The sequence below is a fragment of the Argentina anserina genome, chromosome 1, assembly GCF_933775445.1.
Source record: "Argentina anserina chromosome 1, drPotAnse1.1, whole genome shotgun sequence".
Taxonomy (NCBI): domain Eukaryota; kingdom Viridiplantae; phylum Streptophyta; class Magnoliopsida; order Rosales; family Rosaceae; genus Argentina; species Argentina anserina.
The window spans coordinates 14,231,313-14,248,482 of record NC_065872.1 but is presented as its reverse complement, the minus strand read 5'-3'; the positions used below and the strand labels follow the sequence as shown (position 1 = coordinate 14,248,482).

Below are 17,170 nucleotides of genomic sequence, written 5' to 3'. Positions count from 1 at the left end.
CCACAACATGTGTTGATCGATTGCTTAGACATGATAGTGTTTTTCCATTGTCCCGGGGAGCCAGTTTTTCGTTATCGTTGCCTCAAGTCAGATAATGCCATGAGAGCAGGAGTCTTGGCACATGTGGAGTCTGCGGATCAGGAAATAGCTATCGCAGACATTGTTGTGGTATCTGAGTATAGTGAAGTGTTTCAAGAAATACCGGGTTTACCTTCTCGGAGAGTTGTTGATTTCTGCATTGATATTGCACCCGGTATAACATCTGTGTCGAAGGCACCTTATAGGATGGGGCAGAAAGAGCTTAAAGAGTTGAAAATACAGATAGATGGGCTACTAGACCAAGGGTTTATAAGACCTAGTGTCTCAGCTTAGGGTGTGCCGATGTTATTTGTGAAAAAGAGAGATGGTTCCCTGCGGTTGTGTGTGGACTATAGGGAATTGAATAAGGTGACCATCAAGAATAGGTATCCTTTGCCTATGATTGATGACTTGTTCGATAAGCTTAGACGGACTACAATATTCTCTAAGATTGATTTGAGATCCGCTTACCATCAATTCAGAGTGAAGGAGGAAGATATCTCAAAGACGGCTTTCAAGACCAAATAAGGACACTACGCGTTTTTTGTCATGCCTTTCGGTCTGACAAATGCACCTGCCGTTCTTATGAGTTTGATGCACCAAATCTTTAGCCAATACTTGGATAAGTTTGTCGTAGTGTTTGTTGATGACATCATGATATACTCCAAGTCCCAAGAGGAAGTACCAAGATGAGCATGTGGTACATCTGAGAATTGTGCTGCAAACTCTAAAGGAAGCAAGATTGTTTGCCAAGCTTGAGAAGTGTGAGTTTTGGAAGGAAGAAGTTAAGTTCCTTGGTCATGTAGTCTCAAAAGATGGCATATTAATGGACCCATCAAAGGTGGAGGCAGTGAAGAGTTGGAGTCGTCCAAAAACCCCTACCGAGATTCGTAGTTTCCTTAGTTTGGCAGGTTATTACCGGAGATTCATAACCAAGTTGACCAAGAAGGATGTTCAGTTTGTGTGGACATAAACATGTGAGGAGGCCTTCAACAAACTAAAGACTAGATTGACTATGGCTCTAGTGATGACAATTCCCACTAGTGTGGGTGGTTATGAAATTTATAGCGATACTTCACATCAAGGCTTAGGGTATGTGTTGATGCAGCATGGAGGGGTGGTTGCTTATGGCTCTAGACAGTTAAAGATTCATGAGAAGAACTACCCCACTCACGATCTAGAGCTCGTTGCAGTTGTTTTCGCCTTAAAGATTTGGAGGCATTACTTGTATGGTGAGATATTTCAACTCTTTTCTGATCATAAGATTTTGAAGTATCTGTTCTCACATAAGAAATTGAATATGAGGCAGAGGAGATTGATGAAACTCCTTAAGGATTATGACTTCACTCTGGAGTATCACCCTAGAAAAGCAAACGTGGTTGCTGATGCCTTGAGCAGGAAACCGAGGGGTATGGTAGCTTCTCTTATGGTTCAAGAATGGCACATGCTTGAGACTGCATTTGAGTTGGATATGGTACAATCAGGAAGAGAACCAATGGTATTTCTCGGTAGTGTCTCAGTGCAGCCTATATTAATCTTAAGGATCATTCAAGGTCAGGCACAAGATAGATTCTCACTTGCAAGGTTGGCAGATCTTGTGGTGGATTCGCTTGATGAATGTCCATCCGAGTGGAGAGTTGGATCTGATGGAGGTTTGAGGTTTGGGACAAGATTGTGTGGTCTAGATTGTGCAGATCTCAAAGAGCAGGTCCTTCATGTAGCACACCGATCTCTTTATACGGTACACCCGGGGAGCACCGAGATGTATAAAGACCTTTGTAGGCAATTTTGGTGGAACAAGATGAAGAAAGACATGGTAGAGTTCGTATCGAAGTACCTTACTTGTCAACAAGTGAAAACAGAGTATCAGCGGCCCACGGGCATGTTGAAGCCATTGACTATTCCTCTTTGGAAGTGGGAACAAATTTCTATGGACTTTGTGACATGATTGCCTAAGTCCAGGAAAGGTCACGATGCAATATGGGTAATTGTCGATCGATTGACGAAGTCGGCACACTTCTTCTAGTATCGTTGAAGTACTTAGTGGATGTGTTAGGAAAGTTATATGTGGATGAGATAGTGAGACTCCGTGGAGCTGTTATTTCTATTGATTCTGATCGAGATGCACGTTTTACTTCGAAGTTCTGGGCTAGCTTACATAAGGCTTTGGGTACTACCTTGGACATGAGTACAACATTTCATTGTCAAACTGATGGTCAGACAGAAAGGGTAAATCAGATGATGGAGGATATGTTGAGAGCTTGTATGCTTGATTTTAAAGGAAGTTAGGAGGATCACCTGAGGTTGATTGAGTTTGCCTACAACAATAGTTACCAGTCTAGCATTGCCATGACACCTTATGAGGCTCTTTATGGTAGACCATGTAGATTACCAATCTGTTGGACCGAAGTCAGTGATGAAGCAGTAATGGGTCCTGAGGTGGTTTAAGAAACCACGGAGAATATCTCGATTATTTGAGATAGGATCTGAACAGCACATAGTAGACAGAAGAGCTATGCAAATTTAAAGAGGAGACATGTCGAGTTTGAGATTGACGATCATGTGTTTCTAAAAGTCTCTTCTATGAAGGGCATCATGAGATTTGGCAAGAAGGGAAAGTTAGCTCCGAGATATGTTGGGCCCTTCGAGATTCTTGAGAAGGTAGGAGATTTGGCCTATCGACTAGCTTTACCAAAGAGCATGTCTGGTGTTCACAACATCTTCCACATTTCCATGTTGAGGAAGTATGTACCATATCCGTAATTATTTATTGAGTAAAACACTTGAATTTTAGGACAAAATTCCTTTAAGGGGGGTAGAATGTAATACCCCGATTTTTCGGGTTTGATTCGTATGAATTCTTGTACATTATTAAACTTGGAATTTGAGTGCAAATCGCATTTTTTCGTTTTCTCGTCGATCTAAAACGAAACGAAACCGATTACAAAAATTTAAATTAAAAAACGTTACGTTTTCTGTGACTCGATAATCAACTTTCATTCTGTCGCTCGTCTCTAAAAATATTTTTCACGAAAATTGTAGAGTTAGTCGATACGAGTACGTGGACGCTTGGCGCGTCTTAATTAGACGTCGTATGTGAAAGTTATTATCGATGGGAGTTGGTTTCCAATTATGGAAGGCTATAAAATGACCTTTTTTGGAAACTTTCCAAAAAAAATCAAAAACATGTCTCCGGTGTCTCTCTCCTCCCCCTGATTCTATCTCCCGTCGCCGCTCCCTCTCTCCGACGATCTCCTTCCTCCGGCCACCGTGCACGACACCGCCGGTGTCGTTGGGACCGCACGACCGAGCCACGACGATCTGTGGAACCGGCGAACTACCCCACGCCATGACGCGGTGCCACCGAGTGAGGACAGTCCCTGCATCGACGAACGTGGTGTCGCCAGCGACGCAGGAGCTCGGGGCCATGACGGCGAGTCTTCCTCCTTTCCCCTAGGCACGATTCCATCGACGGTGAGGCTCGAATCGAGCCGCTTCAACTCTGATCTCCTCTCCCGATCCGAGATCTTGCGGCGGTTTCCGGCCGGCTTTGGTTGAGCTGAAGGTATGGTTGTGTCTCTCTCTTTGTGATCTACATTTTTCATGTTGGAAGTTTGTTGATTTGAGGAGTTTTGGTCAGAGGTGGTGTATCGTAATCAGTTGTACTGAATCGACACTTGAGATTTTATGTATCGTTCTAAACTCATTATCATGGTATTACGTGACCGAATAAATGAGTGAGAGAATCGCTCTTGGTGTCGTGGAAATTGCATTCAGGAAATAAGGTGAGTAAATCTTACTATGACGAGTCTACCCTTAACGGTTACTCATATTTACGTTTTCTTAAAAAGATCGAACTATATTACGAATCGAAATTTCAAAGTCGTTAAACACCAAACAATCTCAACGAATCGAAATCATTTAAAATGCCACAGCGGATCATCTCTGAGTTCAAAATACAATTAAGTCAAACCGATTATTACAAACCAAATTATAATTCAACATTATAACAAATGGAAATGTATAATCCTCACAACAACCTCACAAAATAGTCACACATCATCCTCGCACCAGCTGGAAATATATAACTTCAAGTTCTCTGAGCAGTCCGTCAATTCCCGCAAATCCACACCTGCAGAGTTATCCACTACACCATCGAATTGGTGCACCGGGATTGTAAACACAAACCCGGTAAGCTTTACAGCTCGTATGAGTAAAATAAAAACATAACTCGCATATCAATATATACGGGAATCCACAAATCAACAAATATAAATGCACCCATGAGTAAATGGACGACCCATTTGGTTGTCCCAAAAATATGAAAATGAAAGTACTCATGAGCAATTGGGTAACCCCTCTGTTTACCTAAATGCATTTATAATACGGGTACTAATGAGCGCTGGTACACCTCTGTTACCCCTCACATAGCACACCGCCGGCGTTGGGCAACCTCCTCGCTACCCAACGCCCGACATTGGGTAACCTCCTCGCTACCCAACGTTCAGGCAACCTCCTCGCTACCCTAAGTCCGACTTCAGGCAACCTCCTCGCTACCCGAAGTCCGACATCGGGCAACCTCCTCGCTACCCGATGTCCGGCAGACAGACTAGAGCTCTAACTGTATCGTAACTTTCGCCCGGCCAAAGGCTAGGTTCCGACATGCCACACACGTCCGAAGACTGGTCCAAATACATAAACACGTACAATAATCTACTCATTATTGTACAAATTTCATCACACACTCAATATATAATTCTCATCACCACTGTGATCATAATTCACAACTGAAATCCTAACAGTATATAATATAGCAAACTACATATATATATATATGTACATATTTACCATTTATACAATATATATATATATAATCCACTTTATTATATACATGTCATATTTCATAAACACGTCCGAAGACAAAACGTTTTAACAATTCTCCACGTCAAAACCACGTACAATAATCTACTCATTATTGTACCAATCGCATCAATATGCTCAACATATAATCCTCATCACCACCGTGATCATTTTCACAAATGAAATCCTAACAGTATATAATATAGCAAACTATATATATATATGTACTTATTTACCATTTATACAATATATATATAATCCATTATATCATATACATGTCATATTTCATAAACACGTACGAAGACAAAACGTTTTAACAATTCTCCACGTCAAAACCACGTACAATAATCTACTCATTATTATACCAATCGCATCAATATCCTCAATTCGTAAATAAGTGAGATTTTACTCACCTTATCGACTCGAGCGAAATTCCACAATTTCCGAAGATAATTCATTTCCTTGATTTATCGATCACCTTGAAAAGATAAGAAAAGAATTTAGAAACATTTCGTAAACCTTTAAATGCCGAAACAGTAATAAACTGTTACTGTTCAGCAATTTTTGGTTTTTACGAAGTTACTGTTCATGTATTACTGTACAAATACACAAATAATACGTATTTCTGTACGTATACATACTATTCAAATGTAAATACAATCTCAGTAAATAAAATTTACTAAATTACCTTTTACAAATTACTTTTTACAATTACTGAAAGTAATTTATATTTACATTTACCGTACGTAAAATTTAATTTACATTTACCGTACGTAAATAAAATTTACATTTACATTTATCGTACGTAAGTAAATTACCAAAATACCCTTCTGGAATACTGTTCACGTCACCGCACGTGGCGGCGCGTGCGGTACACGCGCCACCTCCGGCAGGCCGCGCGTGGGGTCCACGCGCCGACACCCCCAACGGCGCGTATCACGCCACCGCCACCCCATTTCTCTCCTTTTCTTCCTCCTCTTCCTCCCCACGGCCTCACGCCGCCCCTAGACCCTCCCACGCGCCGCTTAAGGCGGCGGTACCTCTCCATCACCTCCAACCTCCTATATCCACCAAAACATCACAACTCCACACAAAAATTCAACAACAACATCACAACAACAAACCTAGGCTATCCTCACCTCGATTGGAACTCGAAAACCACCGGAGGCGAGCTTAGATGCGGCGGTGAGAAAAACAGAAACTTGGAGGGCATGGGCTGGCGAGCTGGAGGGTGGCTGTGGGAGTCCTTGCGATGACGTTGGGCTGGGCGGTGCACGTCACGACGGCTCGGAGGGAGGCAGATCGGCGAGAGGATTTTCGGAGGGTGAGAGAAAGAGAATCGGGGAGAGAGAAAGAAAAGGAGGCGGGGTGAGAGAGGGAAGAATGGGTTTCCAATTATGGGAACCCTAACTGAAAACATTTCCTTTCATACCCCCCTCCAAAATCGGAAACTAACTTCCGTCGTTAATAACTTTTACGTACGACGTACGATTCGAACGCGTCACATGTCCATGAAATCGTATCGACGAGCCCTACAACTTTCGTGAAGGAAGTTTTCGCAAATGAGCGACGGAATAAAATTTGATTTTTACGTCGCGGAAACGTAACGTTTTTCTAAATAAACGTTTCGATAACGTTTCCGTTTTCGATTTACCGCTTCGCTAGCAAACCAAATTCGTGTAAATAAATTTCACCAATTTATGAACTTAAAAATAAACCAACATTCGATCCGAAAAATCGGGTTATTACACATATATATGAGTTGCTATATTTTATACTCTTACGTTCTTATTTCCAAATGAGTTTGTATTGTGGCAACTATATTTATATTATTGAGCAAGAGTCACTTGGTTATAGTACAATAACATGTGTTGATTGTTATATTGTATGCGGTTTTAACATTGAGTCTTGTTAAAACGTTTTCTGGTCTTCGGACGTTGTTGGCAAGGGTCGGAACCGAGCCTTGGCCGGGTGTCTGTTATGATTCAATGAGAGCTCTAGTTTGTTTGCCGGTGTACTGCATGAGGGGTAACACATGGGTTTCTTGGGTCCCATGAGTACCTATATTTTCGTGTGATATTGGGTAATAGATGGGTTGTCTATTATCTTTCACGTACTGCATGAGGGGTAACAGATAAGTACCTATGTCTCATGAGTACCCGTATTTTAAGAGTAATTTGGGTAAACAGATGGGTTGCCCAATATTTCTTGAGTACCTATAATTTCAGATGTTATTGGATAATTAGATGGGTCGTCCAGTGTTTTACGAGTACATTTATCTCTAAATGTCAACATTATTTTCTTTTGTATGCGATGTGTGTTATAATTTTGGTTTACTTATACGAGCTGCAAAGCTTACCGTGTTTGTGTTTACAATCACGGTCAATGTTTTAAAAAACTCGCCTCAAGGCTCGCCTGAGGCTTAAAAAGCTCAATGCTTAGTCGAAAACGCCTCGCCTTTCTGAAAAAGGTGTAGAGGTGCAAAAAAAGTTCCACTAATGAGCAAAAAGCCAAAAAACGCTCACCAAGGCGCCAAAAAACAGAAGAGGAGCCGCATCACAGAACCCGAAGAGATCAAAACTTCATCAATTCGATAAACTAAGAACACAAACACGTAGATCACGAAGTGGAGATGAGAATCTATACCAGGAACAACCCAATCGGTGGTCGGAGACGTCGGAAAACGCTGCAAATTCGCCGGAAGAAAACCCAGAATAGTCTGTGATTCCCCTCTTCGATTCTCTCTTCTCCGGCGGCGGTAGGTCGAGGCATGACATGGGGAGGACGGCAGAGAGGAGGAGGTCACAACGCGACTGGTGCGCTGGCCGGAGACGGCCTGACGGCGGCATAATCATGTCGGGAAGTCGTGTAGTCGTTGGGTTGCAGAGGAATGAGGTCGGGACTCGGGAGCTCAATCTGTTTTTAGGATAAAATGAAGCTTTTTTTTTTCTTTCCAAAATTAATTATAGCCAATTTACTGATCCAATGGCTAGAATTTAATTGATCAATTTCTACGGCTAAGATCACACCGTAACTAATTCCCATTTTCCAAATACATTCCTTATATTTCCAAACCTTATTATATTAACTTTGGAACCCAGAAAATTCTCCGAAAATTTCTACGTTCTCGTCGTAACGTATACTTTAATATCATGCTCTTCGATCAACAGATTCACTTAATCAAAACTCACAAATAATATTTTCGAGCATTTACTAATCTAATCACCGAGATTGTAAAATAATCACCATACGATCTCAACTTAGCTCGTCAATAATTTCGGGGCTTACAGTAGATCAAGTTATGTTGGTAAACTTTTTGAATTGTATGGTTCTAGACTTTTGTTACTTTACTTAATATATGTATGCATGACAATTTTTGTGTTTTATAAACTATTCTTCAAGTAATATGTATAAGAATAATAATTACACTTAAATAAGTTTATTTATTATTTTTATGTCGCAAGGCTTACGCCTTTTACGCTTTACGCCTTAAGGCTCTATACTCTCGGAAAAACGCCTTGAGGTACGCCTTAGCGTTTTAAAACACTGATCACGGTGCACCTATTTGATGGTGTAGGGGATAGTTCTCCAGGTGTGGATTAGCAGAATTGGAGGGCTTTCTCTGAAATTGTTGAAGTTTATTTATTTTATTTGTGGTGAGGATTGAGAGGATTTTACATTTCAATTTGTTATAATACTTGAATTATAAACTCGTTATGTATTAATCAAGTCGACTGAGTCATACTATGAACTCAGTTTCGATACACTATTACTATAAGATGATTTCAATATATTTGAGATTGTTTTACAGTTTTCATGGCTTCGATTTCGAGTCATACTATGAACTCAGTTTTAGAGTCATACTATGAACTCAGTTTGAGTGTCTGCTTTCAGTAATGTCTCGTGACATAAACGGCTACTCCAGGATTTACATGCTAAATTTTAATATGCACTGCTATAAACAATAGACTTTTCTATTTCCCTTAATCCCTTTGCTGCCTTTCCTGGTGTCATATTGGACATAGTAGCTGCAAAACCAAAGTTTAATGTTGTTTGACATTGTGTATGAGTATTAAGTTTTGTTTTTTACACGGTTAAACTTTGTGTTTTGTTGGACTGCTGGATCACACCGTTAAATATTTCCTGGTGTTCATAAGTTTTTGTTGTTTGACTGTGTTTTACTTTTTAACGTGTGGTCGAAAGGATTAATACTATTCGTATTGCAGAGTGTAGACTTATATCAACTGAACAAGCCACTCATCCCGAACCAGGAAAGGAGAAGAAGAACACCGAATCTTCTATTTCATTATTGAGAACACCAACTTGCTTGAGTTGCAAGTCTTCATGTGGACGGTGGACCTTTCTCCATTATTTCCAAGGTAACTTGATATATGTAAATCGTTTCTACTTCCTATTAATTGAAAAGTCAAGTGTTCATTAGTTGATGCTTAGTTTCATGGTGTTTTATTTTCTTCTGGTTCTATTCTAAACTCTGTTGGTAAATTAAATGGCACCAGTATGTTTCTACAATGAGCTAATAGTGGGTGGTAGGAAAATTTCGACATCGTAGACTAGGAGTTGATAGATGCAGCATTAATGTTTTAGTGCGAGATACATGTTCTGATAATGCAAGCTCTTGACATCACCAGATTTGATGCTCAAGTCATCACATGTGTGATTAAGCTTGATAGGACTGCACGACAGCTATTCATGTTTCATTCAGAATTTATTGCAGAATAGGGACTGAAAATTGGACAAAATGATGGACAGAAAATGCTCGTCCCTTCGGGTGAGCATTGAAATGTTCAACCTGTGTACTGTTTGAATATTCTAAATTTTGACGCACAATTTGCAGTAACTTGAAAAAGATACTCGTAATTGTTCTAAGCAATTTCTTTCAATGACCAAGAACAGAGTCCAGAAACATTACTGATACAAACATGACAACACATTTTAGGGATAAAGAAGTTTCAGCTATAGCCTAGAAGAGACTAATCCATGAACACATCAAATTTAGCATAAAGTTAAGAGTCTAGATCGATTGATAGATCTAGGTTATTCCTATAAGATCTATGTACACATGTTGTTGTAAGACATCAGTTGGAAACACATTCCAACATCAAACAAGAGAGGGAAGCTTTGGACACGGTGGAACTGGTATGTCCATTGTCCCTTCCAACATCAGTATTACATTTCTCATGAAAGGTCGCAAAGCTGGATCATCTTGAACACACCATAAACCCACTTTCACCATTCTTTCTAGCGTCTTCAAATCTACATTTTCATCCTCCTCAACAAGCTTAGCTAATTCTCCAGCAGCAAAGCATTTACTTACCCAACTGGAAAGAATTATCTCATCTGGTGTCGAAATATTTACTTCTATGTTTCTTCTACAACACACAATCTCTAAAAGCACGATACCAAAGCTGTATATATCAGCTTTCACAGATATAAGAGCATTGTTCTGCCATTCAGGCGCCAGATAACCTCTTCTAACCTGTTCAGCTGAACTCATTCCTCCTCCAGTAGCCGAGCTGATTTTTGTTTCATTCGGCACCAGCCTGGCCAAACCGAAATCAGATATCTTAGCCGTCCAAGTATGATCCAAGAGTATGTTTTGGGGTTTCAAATTGGAGTGAATGATATGGACACTGCATTCGTCATGTAAATAGAGGACCCCTTTAGCCACATCGAATACAAGTCTTACCCTTTCATTCCAAGATGAGTGCATTGTTTTGGCCTTAAATAGAAGATCTGCAAGTGAGCCGTTGCTCATGTAGTCATAAACAAGAAGCTTTCTAGAACCCTCAATACAGAAACCAAGCAACTGGACCAAGTTTCTGTGGTGAGTTCGTCCAATGGTCGTAATTTCGGCTCTAAATTCTCTTACTCCTTCATCGACCACCTTTTCCAGTCTTTTTACAGCAACAGTTTTGCTGGAACTGCCCCCAGACAGAGTTCCTTTATAAACAGCTCCGAAAGTACCTCTTCCAATCTCTTCCTTGAAGCCATCTGTAGCTCTTTCGAGCTCAGCGTAAGAAAATGATTGTAAAGTGAAGTACTCTGGATCAGCTAGTGCCAAACTCGAATCTTTCAACAGCTTCTCATACCTATGAACTCGATGCATGTATGTGGTGAAACTTGAGATGGCGAAGACAAAACACAAGAATGCAATGGAACCCAGACTGATAGCAAGAATAAGAATCAGACTATTATTCTTGCTTTCAGTTACAGTTGGACTTTCGGGTAGGTCGGGAGTATTGAATGGAGTATCCTCCATGTTTCTCGGTTGAAGTAGTTTGATGTAACCTTTAGAGGGTTTACTTGAATTTCTTTTGCCATATAAAAGCGGAATCTTGTATTTTCTGCAATTAGCATCTGTACTATTATATAGCACAGCCCAACAATTGCAGTCTCCCAGGCAAGAGTCACTGCAATCTTCCTTGTTTTGAGAAGGTGTTACTGAATAAGGATGGTTTTTCCACCAGATATTGTCCAAGGCCTCCACCTTGTACCGCAGCCGTGGCTCTTCATCTTCGGTGCAGCCATCTACGGTGAAATTATGATAGCATCCCAGAGACTTCTGACTGGCGTTGTTGTAAACAAATCCAGGGTAACATTTGCACTCCACTTCATTCTGCATGATTATTTCGCAATAACTGTTGAAGCCACAAATGCCTTGAATATCACATGGATGAAAAGCAGACCAAATTATCGCAACACTAGCCATCAGAAAGCTATGCAAGTACAATCTGAAATTCCCATCAGCATCGAGTGTTGCGCGGTAGACTGTAGTTTGATTGTCTTGTAGGTGCGAGCCATTTGCCAAAATCTGAATGGCCTTGCCACCAAGCTCATTTTCTATAACGAGAAATCCCGACATGTTCAGACTGAGTTTGCAATATTCTGTCAACGAGGTCACAGCTGTAAGATAATAAGCAGCAGAGCTGTTTGGCGGGTAGGCCAGAAGGTTTCCATTACTATTCATTGTCAGGGAAAATGGCCCCCTGGAGTGATCTGATACAGATGCACTTGATACCAAAGACCTGCCTGCCTCCAAATCTTGACCTCCCAGTATTGTATCCGTAGGTAAACTAAAGCTCTCCCATATGACAAAAGAAGTGCCATTATACAGCACAAAATTTCCAGAGTCGAGCATAGCTGCAGCTGCAGTTGTCTCTACTTCTTCTGGCTCAAGTCCACTTGTACCTTCTTCTTCTGAACTTGAGCCAGAAGCAATAGTGACTTCTGGGCCTCCCTCAGTTTGAAGCAAGAGACCGCGTTTTGTTAGTTTCAGTGTAGAGTTTGAGGAGACAGGGGGGTCATCTCGATTTGCAGTCCACACAACTGTGTTTTGTGGTGGATTAAGGAGCTGTATACCAACAGCAAAGCCATTGCCTTGTGGATAGAAACCAAAGGCAAAGCGGCCAGAATATGACAACCATGAAGAATTACCGAGGGCATCGGGGGTCAGATTGGAGCCAATGCGGATTAAATTGGATGTGGAGTGGTTTTTTTTAGCTTCTACATTATTGGTGATCAAGGTAATCAAAAGTATGAATAAAACCAGTACAGAAGAAGAAGAAGAAGAAGCCATGATCGAGGGAGGAGCTGTATAACTAAACTCAATCAACACGGAAAATCTCTAGATTGAAGAACACTCCACAAAAGTGGATAAGAGAAGACGACAAAATAATGTATGTAAATTTAAATGGGGATGAGCTTTATTGATTTCGAATGATGTGAATATCTAAATGTCACTCAACTTTCCTTTAAATCCATTTTGTAGTTCATAATGTGTGGTTACAAGTCTACCGACTTTTTCGTTACAACAAGAGAACAAATTGATTCAACTGTAGCGATCTTCACCAGAAGTCATCCTATGCTCTTTTCCACCTCATATTCTTGAAGTGATTGTTTATATGGGCGAAAATTCTTGAGTGCTTTTGCGTATCAATACTCTGTTACATCATTTTTAATTGGGGACTATTAATTACATTTTGCGGTCCTCATGCTCCTCTTTTTTTAAAATAAAAATGTCACATGAAAATGGTTGTTACGACTCCGAAATTTCAAGTATGAAATCGAATTCGAAACCATGAAAAACTCTAAAACAATCTCAATAAATTGAAATCATCTTATCGTCACAGCGAATCATTACTTAGTTCATGATACAACTCAGTCGAATTGATTATTACAAACCAAAATTATAATTCAAGCATTATATCAAATGGAAATGTAAAAATCCTCTCAATCCTCACCACAAAATAAAATAAGGCAATTTCGAAGTCTTCAGAGTTGTCTGTCGATTCTGCTAAACCACATCTGCGGAACTATCCCTTACACCATCGAATAGGTGCACCGGGATTGCAAAACACAAACCCGGTAAGCTTTGCAACTCGTATGAGTAAAACAACAAAATAACATGCATAGTAATACGAGAATAAATATTGAAACATCTAATTATAAATGTACTCATGAGTCAAATGACGGCCCATCTGGTTGTCTAATAATATCTGAAAATATAAGTGCTCATGAGAAATCAGGCAACCCATTTGTTTACCCAACACGTCCGAAGACAACAAAAATGTTTTAACATAACTCAAGTTAAAACCACGTACAAAACAATCATCACATGTTATTGTACAAAACCAAGTGACATGCTCAATTAAATAAATATCAATGCTATAAATGAACTTATTTTGCAAACGGAAATATGACAGTATATAATATAGCAACTCATATATATGTATCGATTTTACCAATTATACACATACATAACCCATTATATCATATACATATCATATTTCAATGTTTTGAAATATATGTAATTATGAATCTCCGCTATGGGTAGATTCGTCATTGTGAGATTTTACTCACCTTAGTTTCCTGAGAGTATTTCCCACAATACTGAAAGTAATTCTTTCACTCGATTAATCGATCACCTAGATTGAAGAAGTGATTAGAAACGTTACGTAAAACCTCAAATGCCGAAACAGTATTAATATTTTACTGTTAAGCAATTTTCGGTTTTTACGAAATTACTATTCACATATTAATGTCATCCACAAACACTACAACAAACTCATCCAAGTACGGGCTAAAGATTTGGTTCATCAAACTCATAAAAACAGCTGGTGCATTTGTCAGGCCAAAGGGCATGACCACAAACTCATAGTGTCCATACGGGGTCCTGAAAGCTGTCTTCGATATATCTTCTTCCTTCACCCTGAGTTGATGGTATCCGGATCTCAAAAATCAATCTTAGAGAATACCGTAGCCCCTCTAAGATGATCGAACAAGTCATCAATCCTAGGCAAGGGATACCTATTCTTGATGGTCACCTTATTCAGTTACCTACCGCAGGGAACCATCTTTCTTCTTCACGAACAGAACCGGTGCACCCCAAGGTGAGATGCTAGGTCTAATGAACCCTTGGTCTAATAGTTCATCTATCTGCACCTTCAACTCTTTAAGTTTATTTTGTGCCATTATGTAAGGCGTCTTTGACACTGATGCCGGACCGCGTACCATATCTATGCAGAAATCTACAACTCTCCGAGGAGGTAACCCTGGTATCTCTTGGAACACCTTACTATACTCATATACACAATGTCTGCAATAGTTACTTTATGATCCACAGATTCCACATGTGCCAAAACTCATGTTCTCATGACATTATTTGATTTGAGACAACGATAACGAAACACTGGTTCTCCAGGCCTATGGAAGAATACTACCATGTCAAAGCAATCAATCAATGCATGATGCCGCCTCAACCAATCAATTCCTAGGATCACATCATAGTTGTGGTCCGAAATTACTATCAAAGAAGCAGAGAATTCTCTACCTCCAATCACAATAGGACAAGCCTTGTAGATTGTCTCTGGTTCGAGTGACACTCCCAGAGGTGAAGTGACACATATAGAGTTTCCAAGAGGTGTAGGAATCAATCCTAACATCTCCACTACCGAACTAGCAATAAATGAATGCGATGCTCCTGTATCAAATAGTACTCTAGCAAGGTAGTCAAAAATAGATAAAGTACCTTCCACCCATGTGTCACGCTGACCCAATACAAACACTCTAGCTTGGCCTGCTAGTAACTGTCTCTGCTGATGTTCCTGTCTACCCTACGGAGGTCGGGTGCAGTCTCTAGCATATGTCCCAGTTGCCCAAACTTAAAGCAGCATGCTCTCTTCGATTTCGGACAAGTTGTGGCGTAGTGCCACATTTCATTGCAAAAGAAACACCTTACATAAGCTAATTGTTTAACATGTGCAATCCTAGTAGATGGCGATGCCGCTTTAGCCGGAATCTGGTAATGGGGTCTCGGCCACTTCCAAGATCCACCTCTTGGTCTTGAGGACCCGTTGCCTGAACTGATTGCCTTGTCTTTTCCTCTAGTATCTCTATTTTCCACATCGCCTCTGCGAGTCTTATTCGCCTGTTCCAAATTCATAGCACTCTCATACATCAACTCTTTTGTAGACAGACAAAGTGCTGATCTGATGGTCTTGTACTCTTGCTTAAGTCCCCGTAGAAATTTCTGGACTAAGGAGGTTGCACCCATTGGTCTGACAAACCAATACAACTGTGCAAAACGAGCTTCATACTCCCTGATAGTCATATCTCCCTGTACTAGCTCAAGGAGCTCAAGTTCTAAATCCTCCTGCACTGTAGCTGCAAAGTACTTTTCTCGAAAGAGTGTCGTAAAATCATCCCAGGTCATAGTAGACACATTCACTGTCCGTCTTGTGCTCTTCCACCAATCCATAGCATCATCTTTTAAGAAGAATGTGGCTATCATCCTCTTCTCTATCCTAGAGCACACCATCATCTCAAAGTAGGTTTCCATACTCTCAATCCAGTGATCTTCTACCATATGATCCAGGCCCACATGAAATGACGGCGCTGACAGACTACTGATGTCCTTGATCAGCTTTAGCACACGACAATCGTCTCTAATGACTGTTGCGGGGTCAACCTGTTCTTCCTGTGGCGCCACCTCTTCATAGAGATTATTCACATTGCGGACTCGGCCTCGGCCTTGTGCACGCCCTTCTCCAAATTCATCACCTTGAAACATTTAAACACTTAGTCAATACATGTGAAGTCTTGAATCCGAATAAAATAGAACCAACATATATTAACTTAAGATTTCCAAAGTAGGTGAATCATCGAAGTAAGATTCACAATACTTTACTAGAGGACCAAACCATAAGGTGTGGCTCCTAACACTCATGCGTACCCAACAACATATCAATACCGAAGAGCATGTGATGGGGGTCCGCTGCAGTTGGGCCATCGCTCCTGCATGATATTGATAGATCACTAAATACTCAACCTATGCTCTAATACCAACACTCACGACCTCAAAATTTCAAGTATGAAACTCGAATTCGAACCCATGAAAAACTATAAAAGAATCTCAATAAATCGAAATCATCTTATCGTCACAGCGGATCATTACTGAGTTCATGGTACAACTCAGTCGAATTGATTATTACAAACCAAAATTATAATTCAAGCATTATATCAAATGGAAATGTAAAAATCCTCTCAATCCTCACCACAAAATAAAATAAGGCAACTTCGAAGTCTTTAGAGTTGTCCGTCGATTTTGCTAAACCACACCTGCGGAACTATCCCCTACATCATCGAATAGGTGCACCGAGATAGCAAAACACAAACTCGGTAAGCTTTGCAGCTTGTATGAGTAAAACAACAAAATAATATGCATAGTAATACGAGAATAAATATTGAAACATCCAATTATAAATGTACTCATAAGTTAAAGGACGGCCCATCTAGTTGTATAATAATATCTGAAAATATAAGTGCTCATGAGAAATCAGGCAACTAATCTGTTTACCCAATTACATTTATAATACGGGTACTCATAAGACCTAAGTACTCATATGTTACCCCTCATGCAGTACACCGCCGGGCATTTGGCAATCCATCTGTCACCCAATAATCCCAAAAATATGGGTACTCATAAGCCGGTAACCCATTTGTTACCTCTCATGTCAGTACACCGCCATACAGACTAGAGCTCTAACTGTATCGTAACTGTCGCCCGACCAAGGCTAGGTTCCAACATGCCAACACGTCTGAAGACAACAAAAACGTTTTAATATTACTCAAGTTAAAACCACGTACAAAACAATCATCACATGTTATTGTACAAAACCAAGTGACATGCTCAATTAAATAAATATCAATGCTA

At 40.2% G+C, this 17,170-nt stretch overlaps 2 protein-coding genes across 2 annotated transcripts; both read right to left on the bottom strand.

The window, feature by feature from the left end:
• Positions 1–9,936: 9,936 nt before the first annotated feature.
• Positions 9,937–12,535, bottom strand: LOC126802416 (G-type lectin S-receptor-like serine/threonine-protein kinase LECRK3). Its single transcript, XM_050530045.1, has one exon. It carries the CDS (start codon positions 12,533–12,535, stop codon positions 10,058–10,060), a length of 2,478 nt encoding a protein of 825 aa, XP_050386002.1. The 3' UTR covers positions 9,937–10,057.
• Positions 12,536–15,037: 2,502 nt separating this feature from the next.
• Positions 15,038–16,027, bottom strand: LOC126802405 (uncharacterized). The gene has a single exon (XM_050530034.1). It carries the CDS (start codon positions 16,025–16,027, stop codon positions 15,038–15,040), a length of 990 nt encoding a protein of 329 aa, XP_050385991.1.
• Between the last annotated feature and the right edge of the window lie 1,143 nt (positions 16,028–17,170).

Bases quoted from the DNA above. Each gene is read 5' to 3' on its own strand.
- LOC126802416 (XM_050530045.1), bottom strand. From the start codon at position 12,535: ATGGCTTCTTCTTCTTCTTCTTCTGTACTGGTTTTATTCATACTTTTG.
- LOC126802405 (XM_050530034.1), bottom strand. From the start codon at position 16,027: ATGTTTCAAGGTGATGAATTTGGAGAAGGGCGTGCACAAGGCCGAGGC.